Source organism: Festucalex cinctus, chromosome 6 (genome assembly GCF_051991245.1).
Source record: "Festucalex cinctus isolate MCC-2025b chromosome 6, RoL_Fcin_1.0, whole genome shotgun sequence".
In the NCBI taxonomy this organism is placed as follows: domain Eukaryota; kingdom Metazoa; phylum Chordata; class Actinopteri; order Syngnathiformes; family Syngnathidae; genus Festucalex; species Festucalex cinctus.
In genome coordinates, this window is record NC_135416.1 from 21726542 (window position 1) to 21744458 (window position 17917).

The 17917-nt window shown below is 40.0% G+C and overlaps 1 protein-coding gene and 1 long non-coding RNA gene across 3 annotated transcripts in view; one reads left to right on the plus strand and one right to left on the minus strand.

Moving 5' to 3' along the window:
- Window positions 1-1434: 1434 nt before the first annotated feature.
- LOC144021069 (uncharacterized) lies at window positions 1435-2539 on the plus strand. The gene is made up of 5 exons (XR_013284042.1): window positions 1435-1793; window positions 1923-1969; window positions 2066-2114; window positions 2180-2213; window positions 2293-2539. It is a non-coding gene; the product is annotated as an uncharacterized LOC144021069 (long non-coding RNA).
- Window positions 2540-5277: 2738 nt separating this feature from the next.
- LOC144020227 (uncharacterized) overlaps window positions 5278-17917 on the minus strand; it is a 60763-nt gene continuing 48123 nt past the window's right edge. For both annotated transcript variants that reach the window (XM_077523495.1, XM_077523494.1), the window contains 10 exons: window positions 15493-15630; window positions 14778-14942; window positions 14291-14686; window positions 13714-14175; window positions 13454-13630; window positions 13102-13381; window positions 12736-13017; window positions 11376-11495; window positions 6723-6844; window positions 5278-6606 (listed from right to left, as the gene is read on the minus strand). In XM_077523495.1, coding sequence (XP_077379621.1) covers window positions 6571-6606; window positions 6723-6844; window positions 11376-11495; window positions 12736-13017; window positions 13102-13381; window positions 13454-13630; window positions 13714-14175; window positions 14291-14686; window positions 14778-14942; window positions 15493-15630 — 2178 coding nt within the window. In that variant the 3' untranslated portion in view covers window positions 5278-6570. The remainder of the gene's footprint in view (window positions 6607-6722; window positions 6845-11375; window positions 11496-12735; window positions 13018-13101; window positions 13382-13453; window positions 13631-13713; window positions 14176-14290; window positions 14687-14777; window positions 14943-15492; window positions 15631-17917) is intronic.

The following is a 17917-nucleotide window of genomic DNA, read 5'->3' on the forward strand; positions in this document are numbered from 1 at the left end:
GCTTTAGCTCCTCCCACTAACTTTGATGGGCAAGTTTGACAGATAAAATAAATTCACAAAACACCGCACAACACAGTGATCATGAAATAATTAAATAGAGAAATGAATAAATATCATAGGGAATTTATTTGACACATTTAATTAATAAATGACAATGACACTTTTATTTAATTATTTAATGGTGTATTTATTTATTTAATGTTGGCACTTTTGGTCCTCCATACGTTTCAGCATCTTTGAGTTTCCTGTAACAGTATGCGACAGGTTTCCAATCCTCTCCATGCTGTTGAAGCAGGACTGCGCCAAGTCCATAACTGCTGGCATCAACTGACACCACGGTGGGTCTGGTTGCAAGGTGAGTACCGGTGCTGACATTAATGCTCTCTTCAGTCTCTCTAATGCGGATTGTTGTGCTGATCCCCACAGCCATTCAACTGTCCCTTTAAGCAGTTCATACAGTGGTTGACCTGTGGTGGATAAGTCTGGGATGAACTTGGTCACGTAGTTCACCATTCCAAGGAACCGCTTGAGCTCGGACGCGTTCTGAGGTTGTGGAAAGTCTTTTATGCCCGTTACCTTTCTAGGATCAGGTCTGACCCCATTCTCATCAAAAACGTGTCCCAGAAAACAAATCTGCTGCTGTTTGAACTTTCACTTGTCTTTGTTGAACGTGAGACCGGCTGCCTCTATCACCACCTGCTCCAGGCGTCTGTCATGGATCTCCTCTGTTTCGCCATGGACAAGGATGTCATCCATGTAGACTTCTGCTCCTTCTAAATTCATGAGCCCTGGAGAATGGCGGGAGCGGAAACAACGATTTTCACGCTTTCGAACGGCGACGAAATTGAACGAGGACGGTGAAGTCCATGTCAGTTCACTCATTTATGCATGGGCAGTGAATCTGAAAAAAATATTCAGTTCCTTCGAGTTTGAGGTCGAAGAATAGAAAAAGGATTACGACATCGTGTTGAAGAAGTTCGATGATCAGAGCTTTGTACGAGTTGGCAGAGAATTGTGAGTTTGGTGATAAGAGAGATGAACAAATCTGAGATAAACTCGTTGTGGGCATTCCAGACAATAAATTATCACAGAAGTTTCAGATCACAGCTGACTTGACGCTTCTAAATGCATTATGAGAAATGGCCACTGTGTGGCAGTTGTGTACCGTCAGCCTGGGGTGAGGCGGTAATTAACTCTTTGACCGCCATAAACGTTTAAAAACGTTCAGTATAATCCTAGGATTGGCCGCCATAGACGTTAATTAACGTCTACTATTTTTTTTTATGGAAACGGGTGGAGGAAAGCCTTGGGCAGCTGTGCTCCAAGTATCAAGCCGATCGGGTTACTATATGAGTATTCCTGGCCACTAGATGGCTGTGATGAGTCTTTTGGACAAGATCGGGTAGGAGACAACAGTAGAAGAAGAGAGGCTGAGCTACAGTGTTGAGGGGGAGAGAATGGCTAACTTGGCTAAGGGAGTCGAAAAGGCTACAGATGGCAAGCAGCTCACGCTTGATCCTTATTTTCAAAGCTCAAAAGCATCGACCAGTGCTCAAGAGCACAGTGATGACGGGGTTAAGTCATAGTTGAAGCGGTGACGCGGCCGTTTCGAACACGTCCTAAGGCCCCACCGGCTAGCGATGCTAATAACGTCCTAAGGCCCCACCAGCTAGCGATGCTAACACCGGAGAAATGTGGTGCACAACCGAGCACGTCTGCACAGATGACGTTTCATCGGACGATGACGACTACTATGCAAGACAGTCTTGGACAGTCTTCCAAAGAACGTGAAGGTAAGCGCTAACATGCTAAGAGATTGCTAGTAAGAATACTTTTCGGGCGATCTGCTAGCAGCGTGTATAATGTGCTGATAAACACTAAAACATCTATTACCTATACAAACGTAAATGTATATTTTATAGATCGTGCTCACAGCAACGTCCGACCGCTGGTTCTACGACAAAGAAAGGTAAAAACAAAACAAAACAAAAAAACATTTTCAATACACCGCAACAATAAAAGGAAAGTCTTTCGATAGTATTGTAATTGTATATGTTTCTTTCAGCTCCTCCTCATAGGGCCCAAAGTGACCTCTCACAGTGAGCAGAACAAAGGTAAAAAGAAAAGATTCTCCACAGCACTAATAAAATATTTGATGGTAAACGTCTATAATTTACAGAATGTGCATCAACCAATACACCCAAGAAAAAAAGGTAAACATATGCACACACACACACACACATTGCATCACACTGCTCTAAAATGATATGATATTGAAATGTATATTTGCAGATCCCAAAGATTCTGGCTGGCTTGAAGTTGATGAATTCGGCTGGCAGCCAACCATCTTCCCCTTTGCTGCAAAACCAGGACCAAGGGATGCTGCAGCAGAGCTGAATTCCCACCTGCCAGCTGACATCCTGGAGCTCTTCATCACGGATGAACTTCTCCAGCACATCGTTCATCATACCAACCTCTACGCAAATCAGTCCATGCAGAAGCAGACTGACAAAAACTGTTGCGCACGTGTAAATAGTTTGCAAAGAGTTTTCCAAATTGTTTGTTCGGATTGCTACTGTTGAATGTAAATAAACTGTTATTTTGCAATCAAAAAACATTTTTTATTGTTGGGGTAGTGTTTTATAGAAATTTAGGTGTTTGTAGAATCACTCATGCAAAAAAAAAAAAAGTGCCAAATTCACTAGAGTGCATGAAATAACATCGTTTCACAAAAAGCTTGATTTCTCCGTATTTTGGAAGAAAATAGAGGATTTGGGTGAAACGAAGCTGTTTTCTATTGTTGATTACTGAAGATCCGAATAAGGTAGAAACAAACTTTTTTTTTTTTAGATGAAAGATGTGACTTCAATCTTTCATTTGGTAGTATCCGCGTTTCCATAGTCCTAACACAACATTTTCTGTGGAGCTTGAAAGATCGGTAAAATTCTGTAAATCAGCTGGCAGTATGGGGTTACCTTTTCCGAAAATGGCTGGCAGTCAAAGAGTTAAAGAGATAGTTCGGCTTTTTTGACATGAATCTCTATTTCACCCTCACCTCTAGTGTGTGCGATCATCACTGACTTACCCCTGACAGCGTTCTGTGACACGAGTTCTGGTCCGGTGTTGGACGATAGGAAAATAGTTCAGGAAGCTGGCTGGGGTCACGGAAATAAAGTGTTTTTCTTCTAAAAACAATTTGTGTTCAAAAGCGTGATACGTTTGCATCATATACTCCTTTCTGAAAAAAGTCAGACGCCATTACCGCCAGGCACTACGTTTCTGTTAGTTCGTATCACTGCGCGGCGCCCCGCATGCAGCTGATAGACGCGAACTAATCTCCAAGTTGTTTGTCTTTTCGAGGGCGGAAGGCGCGACTATCAGCTGTCTGCTGTGCGTCTATCAACTGTCTACAGGGCGCCGCGTAAACGTCAATAGTGCATCCTGTGAATCTGATGACATTGGGGATAGCAGTGCGTTGCTAATATGCCCAAGTGCGGAGACATTAGTTAGCAACCGTGTGATAGTTTTATTCTGCACTGCGAATCATAAATAGACCATATTGTATTTTCGTTAAGAGGTCTTACCTTTTTAGCAAAAAGTCAGCAAGCTGTGGTCCCCGTTTCATCCTCAGGATAACTCTTAGCTCTCTCTCCACAACGCTGCTCCTATTTATCCTCGCCCTCCCGTGACGCTGGTCTGAAAGTTTTTTTTACTTCTCTTTGTCTTCTGTGGAGTCTCCATAAGGGATTGAGACGTATCGGGTGCAGGTCTCTTTAAAACCAGTTTGAATTAGCTGTCCTGTTCGTGAAGTTGCGTGAACAATCGGGAGAGCTAACGGGGACAATATCGTGCATGCGCATGACGTCATGCTCAGAGCAAAAGCTAAAGTTTCTGGCCCGAACGTTCCAACATTTTTTCCTTTTACAGAAAAATAGGGGCAACAGTCATTGTGCCGCAGTCGTGCGTCCTGTCCATTATACAATTCTTAAAACATGTGCGGGTGAAAAATATGGTTATTTTAACACTCAAATTTGAGTCTAATCTTGCATCGTGCACCTTTAAGAAGATTGAATCGAGCTGTAAACATGAAAAGTATGTAATCCTACCAACAATCGAGGAAATTATGCCAAGGCTCTCAGGTTCAAAAGTGTTCACAACGTTGGATGCAGCAAGTGAATTCTATCAGATTCCATTGCAGGAAGACAGTCATCAGCTAACCACCTTCATCACACCTTTTGGGAGTTACGCCTTCCGAAGACTCCCTTTTGGGATAACAAGTGCACCCAAAATTTTCCAGCAGACAATGGCAGAGACCCTACAAACTCTTCAGGTGGACTAAACTTCGACATTGTAACCGCATTCTTTTGGTCGCATTCTTCTGACACCATGTGAAATAAAGTGAATTCTTTGGTTCTCCAGAAAATGCTGTTTTATTAGTCCAACAGGCAACTTTACGAGCGCACATCCAACCGTCTACTACTGCCTTAATTCTCCTTGTTGCTCGCTAGAGCCAGAGTGTATACTTCATGGACAATAGTAAATCCCATACATCACACTCTCTCCCTCTCTCTCAAACTGGTTTAAAGGGACACTTGGTGATTAGGATTAACATTGGCAATTGTATAAAATGTATGTATGTAAAAATGATGTCAGCACTAAAAATGCACCCCACTGAAAATCTCAGTCTTGATTTATGTGACTTCTATTACTACATAGCACACATTTTGTGCCGCCTACATGAAAAAAGTATACAACTCGCTTCATTTTATTTTATTTTTTAATTCAAATAGTTTACAAAGATTACTTTGTTCCTTTTAAGTGAACGTTCTAATTGATATTTATGGCAATTTTTTATTTATTTTTTACTTTGATGTAACACACGGCCACTGGCGGAGCCAAAGGGTAGGCCTACCCCCCCCTCAAATGTGATTGGACCCCCAGGTGCCAAATGATTGCCATATCACATTATCACGGCACCCGGCGCCAATGGGGAACCGCATGATACACGTCACCACACTTAATTAATATTCATGAGTCTCGCGAGGAGGGTCAAACTTGGCGGGCTAGTTTTGCTAGCTGGTTAAAATCACCACACATTATTCACATTTTTTTTTTTTTAAATCACGATAAAATTAAATACAAAACTATGAAACGTTTACTTTGACTAAATTTGTATTTTTAAAGGAAGATGTACTAGTCAGATTAATTAAAGAAAATACTGCTGCTTGCAAAATTATGAATGAACCTGAACAACGTGCAATAAACCCAAGATCAAACTGCTATACCAAGTATCTTTAATGCATGGTACATTGGCATACAACACACAAGTTAAATTAATACACTATGCTGAAAAGCAGTGTGTGTGTGTGGGGGTGTGTGCGTGTGTGTGTGTGGGTGTGTGTGTGTGTGTGTGTGTGTGTGTGTGTGTGTGTGGTGGCGGTGGTGTGGTGGTGGATGGGGGCATAGTTCAGGGAACATTTTCTTTCATGTTTCTTGCAGCCCTCTTAACAGTAGTTTCACCTTGTTCTTTGATCAGAAATCAGTATGTATTTCAATGAAACTAAGGCAGTATCAACAGAATTAAATCAGTGAGAAAATATGTACTTAAACTACGTTTACCACAGTGGAGGTGGTTTCACAGAAACAAAAGACTACAAACCATACAGGGATGTCTGACTTTCGAACTCAGCAATCATTTTTCTTTATAGCCAGACCTCCTAGGAGTAACTAAACTAAAAACAACTGTTGTTTTGACAAGGAACAATAATTTGTTGAAAACATTTATATCTGTTAAAAAAATTATAGCACCAGTTACGTCAGCCATTTTTAAAAAGAAATAATTTAAAGATAATTCAGTTTTCCATTAGAAATGGTAACCTTGCTCTCGCAAGATGAATTCTCGCGGTATTTATGAGTTCACAAACTCCGGAGAATACCATCTTGTACCACTCCCACAGATTACTGCCGCTCCCGAAATTCCCGTGGTTTGGACCAATCACAGAGCGAGATTGTGTTTGGGGGTGGGATATGCAACTGTGACGAAACCAGGAAGCCAGCGCAGACGCCGGAGCTTTAAAAACAAATCAAACATGGACGAATGGACGGTGCAATTAATTCTGTTCTTGCAGAATGACTCACCGTTTCCTTGAATGGCGAGGGGCGCTTTGTGCATTTCTAGCTGGTAAGATGTTCGTACTTGTCCCCCCTTCGACAAGAACAAACATGAAATTTTCACCTGTGGCCGTGATTGGTTAAAACAAACGGGTAGAATGTCGCATCGTCCAATCAGCTCGAATTATTGGACAGGATGTCCCGCCTTTTCCCAACAAAATTACTGTGGAGTGGTACCGGATGGCAAATGCGAAGCATATCCATTTGGCTATTGCCAGGTTATAGATATAGGTTAATCCCTTGAACGTCACAATGTGTTGAAAACTGAAACCTGTTGAGCAAAGCATAAAACATCTACATATGCTGCGTCCTGGGGATAAGTCTTTATTTTGCATGGACAAGAAAGAGATGGGATCTTATCAAGGAATGTCCATAGTCACTCAAGAGCAGCTATCCAAACTACTGACGTTTTGTTTTTTTTGTCTCCAAGTATTTCTGCAAAAGAATGAACAAGACAATTACATTAGTCATCATGACTATGCAACATATAGAGGGCTCAACATACTTGGGATGTAATTTAAATTCAGAAAATAGTGGGCGTGCTTTCATACCTGCATGTTCTCAAAGTGCTTGAGGCTTTTGCAGTGGGTGATCTGAGTGTCTTTGTTTCCGATGAAAAAACGGTTACACACTTTGCAGAAGAAGCCTGTTTTGGGGACCAAGAATTCCATACCTGATGCATGCACACAGATGGAGAGTGGTGAATATTGGCAAAATTGTTTGAAATAAAACTTCATTTGAGAAAACACTGGACACCAATAGAATGGAAGAAAAAAAAAAAAACAGGATTTAAAAAAAACAAACAAAATTTTCCCCATTTGACATTTATTAAACACCACACAAAAAGGAGAGAAGACACTCAGTTCAAAGCTCACGAGGAGAGAGGAGAGGAACTGACTAATATAATTCACTACTGCACTCTCTAAAAGAATCCTCTCGGCACCCTCTTTTTATTTGGATTTCACGCCCCCAGTTACATGGGTGAACACCAAGCCTTAAAATGCAAATGCAAGGCATATTTGGAACACAGTGTACTTGTTTGTCTATGTGTAACAATTATTGCCCAGTTCACTCTCAATTTTTTACTTTTCTAAAGTAAACTCTCTGCAGTTCTACCACATTCCATGACAGGAGGTAAAACCTCATTTAGATTAACTGCGGTTGGTCACCCAACCACAGCTTTTGAAGCAACTGAACAGATCACAAAGGAATGTAAGCGTTTGCAGAATAGTTTCTGTCCACAGCCAGGAACACAGGTTTACGACAGCATTATACAACCACTGGACACCCCTAGCTGCACACTGGAATTTTAACTCCGCTTTTACCAACTACAAAGCGAAATCTGGTTCCTGACTAGGCATGAGTCAGTAACCAGATTCACTCCTGTAACATTTACATGTAAGATGGCCTTCAAGTGGTGGCAATCGGAATTATCCTCATGTACCTTTTATATACTAAGCCAAGCAATTTTACACGTTTATACAATGACAATTCTTCTACATAACTGAATTACGAATGATACATGTTATGTTTTTTTTTTTTTTTTTTTTTTTTTTTGTGTATGAACGTCATATCTCAAAGCAATATCTTTCAGCTTAAGCCTGGTTCACACGGCAGGAGAATTGGCCCGAATTTAGCCCCGAATTTCCCCTCCCGACAATCTTAAGGACGCGCCGAGACGCAAGCGATAATCTTCACAGATAATCCTCCCGTGTGTATTGTCACCACACACAGCGCCTTCCGATATCGGCGCTCGGAAGGACCCCCCAACTTGAATTCGGGCATATCCAACATGTTGGATTTTTTTGGCCCGATTTCGCTTCGCGCAGCAGATTGACAGTGACGCGCAGCCAATCAGAAAGCGAGCCAGCGAGGAAACCGGTGGGGAATCCAAAATCAAAACAGTCATGACGCAGCAGAAAGTCCGTGCTCGCGCTATTACATTCTTTTAGTTTTTTTAAATTATTTGTTTGTTTGTTTGTTTTTTTTATACACGCACACACATTCTCCACAAATAAACGTGGTCTCCGGGTGGGACGCCAACCCGCGCCGCCAGCACCGAGCCGAGGGCAAGCGAAGTCTCGCCAGTGCCTATTTACACTCCTTTAAACAACACCTTTTCTTTTTATACCGCTTTTTCGGCTGAAAACCAGGATCGACTCATGTTGACGACTCGGAAGCCAAGTTTAATCTCGAGAGGTTTTGCGAGACTTCCCGTCACATTCTTGAATGAACTCGGCTCGTGTGGAGTGTGTTGATTGTGCAGTGTGGCCGCACACCACGCACGGTACGTTCAAAACTGGAACTCCCGTGATTTTTTCTCTTCACGTGTGGTGTCTGTCAAAGATTGGAAATCGGCCGACAATTTTAAAATCTTGCCGTGTGAACCAGGCTTTAGATTAGCCAGTACATTTAATCACAAAATTATTTTATGATGTGTTAATCGTGATGTGTGCTAAACCAGTGGTCCCCAACCACCGAGTCGCAGGCCGGTACCGGGCCATGTGCCAATTTGGATTGGGCCGCGGCGGGCAGCACAGTTGAAAGAATAAAAAAAAAAAAAACGTACTGACTTTTCCGGTTACTTGATTAGCCGAGGCTTTTAAAATGTTTCCTTTTGAAAAGTGACCGGATTCTCTCTGTTTTAGGACGGACTCTTAATGCATGTCAAGATTCTAATGCCCAATTCACACTGCGGAACGGACACCATGCGTTTTCCATATGGCGGCTGTACGGACTGCAATTACTGCGTGCGTTGCGTGTCTGGAAATCTGCACCCGCCAGACCACAAGATCACGAGGGTTCACGCTGGAGAGTTGAGTTCACACGATAAGAACCGTGTATAGAGAGACGCCTATTTGTAAACAATAGCCACGCTTGCTTGTTGTCACATCGATATGCTTTTTGGACATTATTTCTGGGACTTCATTGCAGCAAATGTATGATTACTATATTTACAATTCTTCCTACACCCTACTACGTAAATTTTTCGAATGTGTAGCAGATGGGGGAGGCATGGATCAGTGGTAGAATGGCCGTCTCGAAACTCTGAGGGTTGCAAGTTCATGGGTTCGATCCCAGGCCATTGTGAGCAAGATACTGAATCCCGAGTTGCTCTTCAGTAGATGAATGAGTAGTCAAAACGTAAAGCGCTATAAATGAAGAAATGAAGTACCATTTATCGATTATTAATACTAATTTTGAGTTGTTTAAATTTATATATTTGCACCTTTTAAAAAAATAAAAAATAAAATAAAATGACTAATTTAGCAAATCTCAATTGGTCCAAAAGTAACTTGTATAATTATAGTGTTTCAAAGAAATGTGTCTTAATATTTTTTATATCATGACTTGAGTCACGCAGGAGTAATATTGCCCATGTTTGGGGTCACGCCTGGGTTAGGTTTGAGTAGAGTTCATGACCGTGCGCTAGAGTTCATGACCTGTTATGTGTCTGTTTAGGTACTGATGTAACAAGTGTCTGTTTACACAACGTGATGTTCGTGATGTCAACCTTTAATCCTTTAGGTGATGGCTGGACCTATGTGATGTCATTCTTTAGTCCTTTACGATTCACTATCTGTAGGTGCATTCTGAGAATTGTGTGTGGTTTGCCGGATTATTGTCTAACTGTTTCTGTGTACCGCTCTCTTAGTTTCTGCTTCACGATGTGAATAAATAGATAAGACCTTATTTGTGTCTGCGCCTTGGGATCCAACCTCTCAGTATACAACATTTGACATGTTTAAACATTTTCTTGTTTTATAGCAAAAACAAATGTGTCCTAATCATGATTTCATTTTTTACCAAATTAATAGTGATTAATATTTTCTTCATAATCAAGCAGCCCTCAAACATTCCCAAAATCTTGGAAGTTCAAATATAATTTTTGAGGAAATGGAATTAAATCAATGACAAATATCTTGTATAAACTTCTTGATAGAAAAAACCCCCCCTGATGATCAACATAAACAGAAACCACTTCACTATAGACAAATTTAGTGAAAAACAACTTTTTGACACAATGCACAGATGAAGATTACTTTAATCTAATTCTTCCTGGTTGTCATGTGTATCACCTCGTGGTGTTGAAATGTATGTTCTCGCAAGTTTACATACCCTAGGCGTAAGTAAACTTATGAGCGCAACTGTATAGGGCTGGGTATTGCCGCCAACCTCTCGATACGATACGTATCACGATACAGGGGTCACGATACGTTAAGTATCGCGATACATATGTATCCCAATACCTGATCTTCAAAGCGATACGTATCCCGATATTTTACATTAATTTACTTGCATTTTATAACAACAGTCATATGTATACCTAAAGGATATGTTTATTATGACAAAAATGTTTTTGTTAGTAGCTCGTCTGGTTTACCACCAAGCGGCATGCCTGGTCTAAATGTGTACGCACTGCAGAGCAAGGAGCAGTTTTCACAGACACACCGGGAAAATGTATTAATAGGCATGAGTCGATATGAGCAAAAACATCAAAGTATTAAAGTTACAGCTCCAAAATGTGCTTATTTGAAATATTCGGGAAAATAAAAACATTTTTTTATGTAACACATTTTATTTTGTTTTTTTTTAAACAAAATATAGGAAAATTGGTACATTGAGACACGTGCCATGTTAAGTTTATAAGTAAATAAATGTTGATATTCTTCCTCTGCTTTCATTTTTCTTAGCAAGACACAGTGTCCAATCACTGGTGAGCTATTTTTGCATTAATTGAAGGCAATTAACTTCAAAGACGCTGCTGGTTTTTAGTTTTTAGGTACAATGCAAGCTGCAAAGGCAAACATTAACTGCCTATTTAAAATTAACAAGCAAAATCGATTCTGACGCCTGCGTATCGATACGTGTATTGTAATGAGGCCAGCAACGTATCGATTTTTTGAGCACAGCCCTACAACTGTATGGCAGAAAATAAAATCTTAATGACCATAAGATCCCAAATACTGTGGCAATTATTTGATATTTTCAGAGATTGAAGTGAACTAGAGTAGAGATATGCATGTAAATTTTGGTGATAATTTATAGCAATTTTGTGTCATTAAGCGACATTTAGCTTTTGTACATGTATAGTTGTGCTCATAAGTTTAAATGCCCTAGTGGTACGTATACTTATGAGCATAACTATATACAACATTTTCAGTAAGCCATGCAATGCTAATACATCCAAGTAGGCATCTTACCAACTGGTATGCTGGGGTCAAAATGGACGTTGTTGTCTGCGGCCATGAGCGTTTTCGTTAGTGGCTTATCCCCACTCTTCTCTTCAGTGGTTGTTGGGATGTCTATGTTTACAGAAGAGACTAGAACAAAAAATGCAAGTAGAACTTTCAATCAAAATTTATCAATTTTCAACCAATTGCATCCCACATGGCAAAACATTGCTTTGTTCGTTCCTTCCCACGTAACCACATTAATTATCATGACCAATTGCAAAATGAGATGCAGTAAGAGTAATAACAATTAACATGCATTTACATATTGCATAATGCAATTTTTAACGACACTGCCATCTCCCTATTCTATTCGCTAGGGTTTTTATTTGGGGCTGAGTTGTGCCAAATAGTGTTTGCACCAATTACCGGTACCAGTCTCGTAAAGTGTTATCCGCTTTCTTCTCACAAGGATCACGGGGGTGCTGGAGCCTATCCCAGCTGGTTTCGGGCAGTAGGTGTGGTACACCCTGAACTGGTTGCCAGCCAATCGCAGTGCATTTTAACTCATTTGCTCCCAATAACGTGTAAATACGTTTTTTTTAATGTTTTAAGTGTCCCAAAGACGTATTTATACGTTGCTCTTTTTTCTTTTTTTTTATACAAGCATGCATAAGGCTTTGATGCAGCCTCAACTGCAAAGAACGGTTGCAGAAATTAGTTATTACACAAACGGCCAGCAGGTGGCAGCAGAGCAAAGGAGATCAACCAGGGCCATGTAGAAAAAAAGCTGAATTACTTACAATTTTAAATAGATTTGTGAAAACTGCTGAAACTTAGCTCTCTTCTAATGCTAATTGCTGCAAAACGGAAACAGATAGAAACATACATTTTTTTCCTGATGAACGAAGAGACTTTAATCTTTATTTTGATAGGTTCCATGCTTTTATAGCAATAGAACACAATATTTTGTGGGCCTTGCAAAATCAGTCAAAAAAAAGTAAAACAGGCGGGAGCGAACGGGATTGCTTCTGTGAAAATGGCTGGGAGTGAATGAGTTCAAATGACTTGCACAACTTGGGAACTTGTTGCGCTGCTGCCGCTTGTACATACAAGAAGTTGAATCTGTGACTAAAAAAAGCAATGTTTAGAACTGGCACACAGGACGAGGAAAAGGGAATGTTTTTGTAAAAATGCTAATGTCCACCGCCTCAAGGATAAAAAAGGACTTGGTCTGAGTCTTTATTTGAAATGCCACATCAAACACCTATGCTCGAGTCGTTTCATTTTGTCAACAAAGAGCACGGCACCTGCTTGCTTTCCAAGACAGTTAATGGATGGATGGATGAATGGATGATAAATTTGAGCAACAAATTCAAGGGAACTTTACCTGTCTGATCAGAAGGAAGGCTTTCCGTTGTGTCCTCTGTCAGATTCACTTTTCCCTTGCCCTGTATTTGATCCATTACAATGTTCCCATCTTTTAAAGGACTATTCACCACGGTCGTCACTTCCTCTTGCTTTTCTTCTCCAGTATTATTTCCTAAGGTCATTTTCACCTCAATTGTGTGTTGATCTGATGGCGAGTCATCAGTGACTGTTGTGTTTGAGATAGGTGTTGCAAAAGTCTCATTTATGAGCAGAGATTCCATCGGAGCAGGTAGTATAGTTTCTATAAATTGACAAGAGATGGGAAAAAAAATGAACATGAAAGTTAGGAAAAATCCTTAAGGTACAATTTCTTTAAATATTCTACCTGTCTCATTTTCTTCTGGTGGGCAAGTTGGCACCTCTTTTTGGCTGACAGGAGGAAATTCGTCTGGAGTTTCTGTGGATGGGGTTACAATTTTGCAACTCAGTGTGCCAATCATATCTGATGATACACTGTCAGAGGTCCCAACTGAAGTTGTAGGCTGACGTCCAAAATCTGTTATGGGATCCTCAGATGTCAAAGGCTGATGCTGAAGATCAGGTATTGGGTCATCAAACTTCAAAGGACGAGTAATCTCTTCTTCATTTACTTCCAAAGGTGGAACCTTGAAGTGTAAAAAGAAAATAAGAAATATCTCAAATACCTCAACAAGCTTGTGAAAAAGATAATGTTTTACCTCATCAGTATCCTGTGGTAAATCTGTTAGTGAGTGCTCTTGCTCTTTGGTTTTCTCTGGAGTAGCAGGAGAATGGGTATGGGGGAAGTCATTCAAGTCAGTGACGTCGCCAACTTCATCCACAGTTACAAAGTCACTCATAATCGATGGGAATAAATCAAAATCTTCACCCTCATCCTAATCGTATGAAAGGATACATTTGGTAACAATAATAGAAAAAATAACATAGCAACATGAACTTTTTGCCAAATGGAGCTTACCATGTTAGTCAGTTCAGCATCTGATTCACTAGAGACTCTTTGTTCACCCGCGTTCAAGTTGCTCTTAAATGTCTCAAACTTGGAAGATGATGTCAGTCCTGAGGACACAACACTATGCTCCTTCTTCCTCTCCATTTCCGTCCTCTCTCTTTTGGTTCTTTCCTCCTCTTCCTGATCCCACTTGGCCGTTTGCGATTTCTCCTGGGCCCTCCTCTCACTAACTTTACACTCTCTCTCCTTTATTTCTTTATCAATTCCCTCCCTCTCTTGAGTCTTTAAACCATCCTCCGCATGGTAATTTACTGTCCCTTTTGTTTCATCAACTACTTTATGTGTATCTTTTGTTTGATAAGACACCTTTTCCTCTTCTGTTTCCAGGTGAACTTCATCACCATTTTCAGAAGCTGCCATTTTATTTGGATGGTTGCTAGCAGTTCCTCCAGTGTGCACCTCTGGAGTATCCTTAAGAAAAAGAGATTGTATAATCAGAAATTCAGGAAAAAAAAATAAACAGACTTTCAAGGAAAAAAACAACTTAAATTCATTATTAATAGAAACATCAAATGTATCTTTTTACCTCGGAAAACTCTGAAATGGCAACTTCTGTTGAAGTATATTGACCAACATGAGTCTTATTCTTTTCTAGCTGAGCTGCATTAGCAGTGGTCTGCAAAATAGTCCCATTAGATGATGCCTCTTGCTCGTCAGACTTCAAGATTGCTTTAGTAGTTGATATATTGTCTTTGTCAGTCTTTTTGTCTGGTTCAAGTGCATCTTCAGACAGCACATTCCTGGGCTCTTGAGTGACAAGGCTTCTATTTTCTCCTATCACTTCATCTGCTTTTGCCAACTTTTCAGGGTCCATTAATATATCTGGCCCCTTTTCCATCTCTGCGGAAACAATTTCTTCATATGCTTTTTCATCTTGGTCAGCTGCACCTGTGCTGCAGGTTTCATCATTTGCAGGAATATCCTACAACATCAGATCAAATACAGCTATGTAAAAATACTTCATTGCAATAGTTGGAAGCCTAAATTTATGTGTCAACTAATAATAAACATACCTCAGGCAAATGTAGGTTTGGAGATAATACTGGAGTCTGTGTGCTAGCTTTGGGGTCAGGCTTGCGTGAAAAGAACAGAGGGTTGTTTTGTATAATGCATGGAAACCTCTCAAAGCGTTTTAAGACAGAGAGGGCCATGGCTCGAGTTGCCATTTCACAAATGACCTAGGCACGAAAAAAAAAAAAAAAGATGAATGGCAGAGATAACCATATTTTTTTTTTTTTAAATGCAACTGTAAGCCATTAAAGTTAGAGAAAAAACATGTAATCAGGTTACAGGTACATTTATTAAAAATGTTAATACATACAAGATACAAGAATTTAATATAAGGATATAAAGGCCTGTTGATTTGAGCCTTGATCGCCCGCTTTAAAACTAACTGGTTAAAGTTAAGTGAATTTTGTTGCTGAAGTTAAGTGAATTAAATTAGTAAGTCACAAAACAGCTCAATCACAGAGAACGTTTGTGTTGGTCATCAAGTAGATGACACAGGCCACGTGTGCGCTGGGCTTCTCTAAAGGAGACAGGTAACAATCTCATATTTACACTGAGAGAGAACTGAACAGACGACCTGCACCTTAGTCAGGCGAACATATGGAATTCAATTTGCAGGTTCTTTTATCAATACCCACAATGTGCAGAGTGCAAAATTTACCGACAATACTTGCAACTTCTGGTCTCAATAACTTTATGCTGTATGTTTGAATTCCTTACCATATTGCAGAGTTCCAGCGTTTTTACCACAGTCCCAAAACGGCAAACTAGTTGCTTAACATCCCAGAGGCCACTGGGGGTGTCTGGAACATTATTGATCACCAAGAGGCTGCTCCAGTTAACTGAAGATGAACTCTCCTGAAAAAAGGCAGAAAAAAGTTTGATTACTAAACTAGACAAAGTGTAATTTCAGCAGAAATTGAAATTGTTATTATAGTTATTAAATTGTGTGGGAACGCTGAAAGCTGAATGCTAATAGCTGAATGCTAAGCTGGATGATTATGAGGTAAATTGTAAGAAATTATGTGAAAATTACAAAGTATTAATTAAATTTGAATGATAAATGAATAAAAAGAAAACGAACTGCAATCTGGTGAAGGTGGGATTTAAACCCTGGTCTGCCGTTTACCGTTGAATTAGGCACTGGGCCATTGCTACCATAAAAGAATCTGGAACATTGCATGTAATGTAATGAATATTGAGGTATGAAGCAGAAACCTTGCATTGAATTTGAATTTTGAATAGAGAATATACTCAAAATGAAATGATGAATGACATCAAAAGTAATGGCTAGGGTCGTCACGAGAATCGATACTTTGGTACCAAGTCGATGCCAAGATTCTGAAAATGTGACGGTACTTCCTTTTCTACAATACCCGAAGTACCGTTGGTACCGAGGCGGCAGATCTGGCGGCATCTTATGTGTTGTTTGGGGGGTGTAAATGAGGTTATCTGGCAACCCATGCTACATCTAAAGACGTCACGTGACTATTCCTGCCAATGGAACAGTCAATGCGTGCAACATGGTAGTATCTGCGTCGTCAACTGCAACGGCAGCTGTCCCTCAGTTAGTTTATAAGAAAAACGCCAAAAGTCGCGGATGGAAGTACTTTGGATTTGAGGTTGATGCGCAAGGATTAATAATCGATCCTCAAATACCTGTATGCAAAAGATGCCGAAACTGTCTCCAGACAAAAGGGGAGAACACATCCAACTTAGCCTAACATCTAAAAAGATCGACATCCAGACGTGTACAAAGATTTCAAGGTGAGTGCATTTGAATTCGCGTGTTATCATTGTTGCCCATATCTAAACTAATAACGTTAGCATGATGATCCCACAGTAAATGAGTTGCTTGGCGAAGTAAAGTTAGCGTTATGTTCAGCCTCGTCTGTCCCGCATAGTAAAGTTAGGTAATGTTGCCGGGCAACTAATTTACTGAATCAACTAAAGTAACATTAAACAACCCTGAAATAATATATCAAACGTTATTCGTTATTATGTTTGTTTGTGCGCGCACGCGCGCGTACGTGCGGTTATGCTAGGCTATCCATTGTCATTCTGGCATTTTTTTATTTTTTATTTTTTAAATAGGCTATCACAAAAAAAGGGTTTCACCACACCATATCTGTAAATTACTTCTTGCAATCTGTCCGTGCACAGTGTGTCTGTGTGTGTATTAGTACAGCATCTGCTGTTTTCATACAGTCATTAAGCTATACCTACTAACTGAAACGTCAATATTCTTAATCTTTTCACAGTATCAGCCATTTTATTGTTTACTCTGTTTAATACTTTAATGCACAGTATTTAATTTTAATGCGTTAAAGCTACATGCCAATTGTTCTGTTTAAGCACACAGTATTGTTGTTTGTTGTTCTCTTCCAATAAAGGAGTGTATATTGAAGTACATGGGCTTTATTGTTTATTCCCTATTTTTACCGTGGTGTCGAAATGGCATTGAGAATCGTGAAATTTCAATTATATTGGCATCGACTATTACTGGTATCGTGACATCCCTAGTAATGGCAGTGAAATAATTTTACAATGATTAGTATTCAATATTGCATTAGTACTAAAGAATGATTATCCAAGCGGTGTTTGTACCCACGTCTCCTTGGTCGCAGGCAACTGCTCTAACTACTGACCCATTTCTGCCGTAAAAGAATCTGTGACATTGTGTATAATTGTAGTGAATATGTCAGTACATACTGAAAGCTTGCATTGAATATGAATTTGGAATTTAGAATGCATTAATATAGAAACAAAACTTATGTATACTTTTTTTTAGGAGCAAATGAATAAATCATGATTAATCAAAACTCTTAAGATGTGATTAATCAAATTAAAAAATGTATGGTCCACGGGCTTCTGAATTTCATGAATCTGGCGAGACTCTTAAGTATCCGGTAAGGGTGAAGGGTAATGGGATTTTTAATAGGTTTTAGGTGAGCTGTTCTGTACAAATTCGCACAAATTCACAAGCACGCACACACACCCACACACACGCACACTCCAGCCCCCGAGGACAGAGTTTGCCCACCACTGGGCAAGTGGCTCTTTCGTCGGAAATCCGGCACTGTGCCGGAGTACTAACCTGGCAATATCCAAATGGTACCTCTCCACAGTAATTTTGTCGGGGAAA